The sequence below is a fragment of the Rhinopithecus bieti genome, unplaced genomic scaffold (assembly GCF_001698545.2).
Source record: "Rhinopithecus bieti isolate Rb0 unplaced genomic scaffold, ASM169854v2 scaffold_73705, whole genome shotgun sequence".
NCBI lineage: Eukaryota > Metazoa > Chordata > Mammalia > Primates > Cercopithecidae > Rhinopithecus > Rhinopithecus bieti.
The window spans coordinates 10,626-16,934 of NW_016827262.1; the positions used below are offsets into that span (position 1 = coordinate 10,626).

The 6,309-nt window shown below is 38.6% G+C and overlaps 1 protein-coding gene across 1 annotated transcript in view; it reads left to right on the top strand.

Annotated features, from left to right (window-relative positions):
- The window catches only part of LOC108523229 (ensconsin), a 28,420-nt gene that overhangs the window by 10,193 nt on the left and 11,918 nt on the right, over nucleotides 1-6,309 (top strand). The window contains exons 6-8 of the mRNA XM_017863746.1: nucleotides 162-212; nucleotides 309-366; nucleotides 3,807-3,909. Coding sequence (XP_017719235.1) covers nucleotides 162-212; nucleotides 309-366; nucleotides 3,807-3,909 — 212 coding nt within the window. The remainder of the gene's footprint in view (nucleotides 1-161; nucleotides 213-308; nucleotides 367-3,806; nucleotides 3,910-6,309) is intronic.

Genomic DNA, 6,309 nt, shown 5'->3' on the forward strand with positions numbered 1-6,309 from the left:
AAAAAAAAAAAAAAAAAAAAAAAAAAAAAAAAAGGGTATATATTATATTTTTCCAAAATAACAAACTGTTTTAAATAATCTATTTATTTCATCAGTTAAATGTGCCAGGCTGGCTTTTTTTCTGTGTCTGATCTTCTTGCTCAATTCTTCCTTTCCGATAGCGACTTGAGGAGATTATGAAAAGAACCAGGAGGACAGAAGCTACAGATAAGGTATTGACATGGCCATTTTCTGACTGTTTTTGTATGCTTTTTTCATTTTCACTTATAACTCTAATTTTTAAAAGTCCTCTTTTTTCTTCTTGGTAGAAAACCAGTGATCAGAGAAACGGCGATATAGCCAAGGGAACTCTCACTGGAGGAACAGGTATTTCTGTCAATGAACTCAAATCAATTTATATATAAAATGTTTGAAATGACTCTCCAGGGGTAAAGATATTCAGGAATTGATGGAGGGAAAAAATTTCCAGTACTTACAGACTCACAGACGCTTAGGGGTCTGTCATCGAGTCCTTCCTCTTATGTAAAACTGTCTAGTGTTTCTGCCAGATACTTTTCACATTTGTTTATACTCTAATGGGTCGCTTGATATTTTAAATCATCTTATGTAATACATATTTATGCATATATGTATATATACTTAATACATATATGTGTATACATACACATACTTTTAGAAGAATTTCCTTTGAGTTTAGAAACTAAAGTTCATTTATCACGTACTATCTGCTCAAGTAGTATATATTTATATTTCCTCTTAAGAAAGGACTTTAGGCCGGGCGCGGTGGCTCAAGCCTGTAATCCNAAAAAAAGAAAGAACTTTAACTTTACACATTTGACAACTTGTATTATAGGCAGTTCTCAGAAAAGGATTTAAATGTTATTCCTGTTAGATCTGACTTCAAAATAAAGTTAAAATTTGTTGAAATTATTATTTTCAATTGACAAATAATAGTTGTACATATTCTTGGGGTACGTAGTGATATTTCCGTACATATAACATACAGTGATCTTGAAATTCCATTAGAGTTACTTATATGCCATCAGCTTTGGAAAGAGATTATTGATTTTTTTTCGGAGATTATAAGTCAAATGTATTTTAAATAAAAGTGGAATTAACCTTAGTACTCAGATTAAATGAATAATAAGTGCCCTTTTTGTATCAGGTACATCTTTCATACATAATTCCTACTGCTGCCTTGTGAAGTGGTTACTTTGCTTTGTCTTCGAGTCAACAAGCATTTTTGAAGCTCTTCTATGTGCCAGGCCGTGTCATAGGGCTGGGATTCAGTGTGAACAAATAGGCAAGGTCCCTCTACCCACAGGGGCACTCAGGGCCAATGACAGGCCAGGCTCACACAGCTGGGGCCCAGGTCCCCCAGCTCCTGGTTCTGCTCCTTCAGTGATCCCTCGTGGTCTCCATGATTGTACATGCATGTGGTTAGTAGATAGCTCATCATTGTCTTCCTCTTTCCTCATGTGTGATATCAATATGAAAAGAAAAGACCAGAGGTACTGCAGTTTTCTTTTTCTGTTTACAAACAAAACAAAGGCTGGAATACTTTTGGCTCAAAGATCAAATCCAGTGGTTTATGTGACAGAACATTGCCTATAAACATTAAGGATTTTCAAATGTAAAGTATTGTTGGTATTTTGGGACTTAGTTTTATTTCAATAGAAGCTATTTTGGTTCTGTATGTCATAATTCCTTTATAGTGGAGTTTTCATGCTCTTTTAAAGATGCCCTAATGTATGTATGTGTATGTTTGGAGAATAGTCCTAATGGTTGTATATTATAACCCCATTGCATTTTTAACATGCTGTCTTCAACAATGTTGTAATAGACACAGGCTGTAAGCAGGCATAGTATCCAGTGAGTTGTTAGAGTGATCAATTTAGGCTGTAAGTTGCACCAGCTCAGGATTATTTGAGGGGCTAATGCTGTAGTTTGTGCCTGGCTAGTCTCCTTGTTGGTTTGTTTTCCTTTTCCCTCTTCCTGCCCTTTCCTTATCTGTTCTTTCAGTATTCTTTGTAAATCAATCCAAGAATGAACAAAGGCAAGAGGGAAGGTGAAACTTACTGATTGGCATAGCTGTGTTTGTCAACACTCATATAAATTTGATTTGAGTTAAAACTGCTAAAAGGAGGCTTGAGGATTAACTGTGCCTAACAAATATTCACCTTCTCCCAGTCCCACATCTGATTGAGGGCTGACTGGTGTTACCAGTGCTACAAAGAGAATTCTGAGGTGGGTAAGCAAGCAGGCGAGTTTACAGATCTGTCAGATGTTTTCTCAGGGGCTGCCTGTCACCAGCTTTGCAAATCTGGGCAGATTTGAAGTTACCACTTACCTTTCTGCCTTAGTTATCAGATCTCTTGTACCTCTGGCAGCTTTACTGAATTTGTGCCAGGTTGTAAAATAACACTGTCTTCAAATTATTTCAGGCCAGGTGAGGTAGCTCACACCTATAATCCCAACACTTTGGGAGGCTGAGGCAGGAGGATCATTTGAGCCCAGGAGTTCAAGACTGGGCAACATAGCAAGACCCTGTCTTTACAAATAATTTTTTTTAACTAGTTGGGCATGTTGGCATGCACTTGTGGTTCCAGCTACTTGGGAGGCTGAAACAGGAGGATTACCTAAGCCCAGGAGGTCGAGGCTGTAGTGAGCCATGATCACACCACTGCACTGCAGCCTGGGTGACAGAATGAGACTCTTTCTCAAAAAAAGCAGGGGACGAGGGGGTGAGGGGTAGGAATTATTTCAGTTATTCCCCCACATCAAGCTGAAACGATAATCTACCACAGATATATCTGAAACTCCGGCCTGTATAAAGGTTTACAAGTAATCCTGTCCTGTATTTTAGAGGCAGTCATCAATACTGTTAGCTTAAAGTGGGCTGCAACATTAAGCTTTGAATAATGAGGTGGAATGGTTAGGTATAGTACACTGCCTTCCATTCGTGAAATCCTCATCATTCTAAGTGTGCATATGACTAAACTGAGTTTTCAAAAAAAAAAAAAAAAAAATATATATATATGATATATATATAGTATTTATTTTTTTTTTTTTTTTTTTTTTTTTTTTTTGATAGAGTCTCGCTCTGTTGCCCAGGCTGGAGTGCAGTGGCCGGATCTCAGCTCACTGCAAGCTCCGCCTCCCGGGTTTACACCATTCTCCTGCCTCAGCCTCCCAAGTAGCTGGGACTACAGGCGCACGCCACATTGCCCGGCTAGGTTTTGAATTTGTTTAGTAGAGACGGGGTTTCACCGTGTTAGCCAGGATGGTCTCGATCTCCTGACCTCGTGATCCGCCCGTCTCGGCCTCCCAAAGTGCTGGGATTACAGGCTTGAGCCACCGCGCCCGGCCTTCAAAAACATGTTTAATACTTATGGTGTTCCATGGTGATTTGCTCTGAATCCTTCATAAAGATACTCAGTATCAGCTTGTTCAAGTCAGCTTACTGCTATCTTTACCAGTTGCTTTGGTTTCAATATTATATACTTTCTGTAACTTTAGTGCTAGGAAAGATAATAATACTTATTTTAGCCCTTCCAACGTGCCAGGCACTGTTCTAGGTCCTTTACATGTATTAATATTAATCCATTTAATTCTAACAGCCTATTAAGTAGGTACTGTTACTGATGAGGAAACTAAGGCACAAAGAGTTTAAGTGATGTGCCCGAGGTCTCACAAATGGTAAGTAGCAGAGCCAGGACATAAATCAAGACATTCTGGCTCTTGGAGGTTAGGTCTGATAAAAGAACGTTAGTAACCCTTTGTTCTGTCTCCTTTGCTATGCTCAGAGGTATCTGCACTTCCATGTACGACAAACGCTCCGGGAAATGGAGAGCCAGTAGGCAGCCCACATGTGGTTACCTCACACCAATCAAAAGTGACAGTGGAGAGGTGAGTTTTCACTGACATTCACTGAAGTAAAACATTATCGTTTTTACCCACCAGCTCCACCAGAATTTCAAATTCTTAACATTAAGATTTATTATTTTGGGGGACTTCATTGATTTTTGGTTGAGCTAGTAATTCTGTACTCCAAGAAAGTGGAAATACCTTTTTTCCTGAGTCATTAAATGTGTTGGTGAGGTTTTAGTGTGACTGTTCCAAGAATATTGCAAGTGGCCAAGTGCAGGGCTCACTCCTGTAATCCCAACACTTTGGGAGGCCAAGGAGTGAGGATTACTTAAGGCTGAGAGTTCTAGACCAGCCTGGGCAACATAGCAAAACACCATCTCTGCAAAAAAATAGAAAAACTAGCCAGACATGATAGTATGTGCTTGTAGTCCCACCTTGGGAGACTGAGTTAGGAAGATTGCATGAGCCCAGGAGGTCAAGGATGCAGTGAGCCAAACTCCTGCCGCTGCAGTCCAGCCTGGGTAACAGAGTGAGACCCTGTCTCAAAAAACAAAACAAAAAACCAGTAATAATCAGTTAGTTTTATTTGTATATATTTAGCCCGATCTGAACCATATCCACATTCTTTAATGGTATATAACAGTTGCATTTTAGCCATGCATAATATTACAGTGACTTACATGTTTGTTCCATACAGAAGTCATGTAGATGTCAGACTTCTTATATTATTAATAACAGAGCTTCTTATTGAAGAACCAGACAACTGCTAACAACAGCCTGGAAAAGAGTGTGGATTTAAGAAAGATTGCCTTTGTCTTTCCTTGTAATTATATCAACAGCATCTTATGAACATTTTCAAAAATGAAAAATAAGGGTAATCATAGCCTGTGCCTAAAAATCCAATCAGAGAGAACTTGCAGAAATATTTTAATAATGTTCAAAAAAAATTAGCTATGACTTTTTAAATTTGGGAAATCTACTTAATGTATGAGTCTTCCTGTCTTTAATGCCAGTCTTTGCTACCAACAGACAACTGAAGGTCCTCAAATTATTTTCTTAATCTAAAAATACATAATTGTTTCGTGGCTTTTGGCCAAGATAAGTACAAAAACACAGACACTACATAACATTTTGTAATGTAGTGGGCAGCAGTTAAAAGGTAAGTCACCCTACTGTTGTGGTGATATCTTTCTGAAATAGTGGAATTTTTATTTATTTTTTTGCCTACTATACTACCAAAGAGAATACCCTGAGGGATCTTCATAATTCATTTCCAATTATGTTGAATAACTTTATTGTAATTACCTAAGATCTATATTAAATGGTATTTTTTTCTTAGTTTTAATTAGTTTTTTTAAATTCATTCCCTATAATTTATTATGTTCAATTCATTGACTTCAGAGATTTCTTTAAAAAAAAAAAAAAAGAGTAAAAGATACCACAGAGAAAATCCCATTATTATGGGGAACCGACAATGCCTACCATAGTTTCTTTTATTTATTTATTTATTTTTTTTTTTTTTGAGACAGACTCTCACTCGGTTGCCCAGGCTGGATGCAGTGGTGTTATCTTGGCTCATTGCAGCCTCCACCTCCTGGGTTCAAGGAGACACACCCAGCTAATTTTTGTATTTTTAGTAGAGACAGGTTTCATCATGTTGGCCAGGCTGGTCTTGACCTCCTGACCTCAAGTGATCCACTCGTCTTGGCCTCCCAAAGTGCTAGGATTACAGGCATGAGCCATCATACCTGGCCTACCATAGCATCTTAAGCCACTGATGATGTTATCTGATCTGTAAAGTTAAATTTATGCATAATTTGACTCTCTTCAGTAGTTAATATCACCAAGCAATCAATCATTATATACGAACCTGAAAAATAATTTTACTATATTTGATACAGATAATAAAATTCTGTTATATTTTAGTGTTTTCCACACACAGAAAAACAACAGTTTGTAATTAAACCAAAATGAACTTACTGGTGTCATCCATCTCTACCCAACAAATAAATTGTCCTTTGTCATATATGTAAGATGATCCCTGTCAAACCATTAGAAGAAACATAAACATAGCCTTTTTCTACTTTTGCCTGACAATACATGCAGGTCCAGATACGCATCAGACATAAACATCAGAATATAAGAATAAGCCTGGCTGGGCACGGTGGCTCACGCCTGTAATCCCAGCACTTTGGGAGGCCGAGGCGGGTGGATCACGAAGTCAGGAAATCCAGACCATCCGGGCCAACACGGTGAAACCCTGTCTCTACTAAAAAATACAAAAAAAATTAGCCTGGCTTGGTGGCGGGCGCCAGTAGTCCTAGCTACACGGGAGGCTGAGGCAGGAGAATGGTGTGAACCCGGGAGGCGGAGCTTGCAGTGAGCCAAGATCGCGACACTGCACTCCAGTCTGGACGACAGAGCGAGACTCCGTCTCAA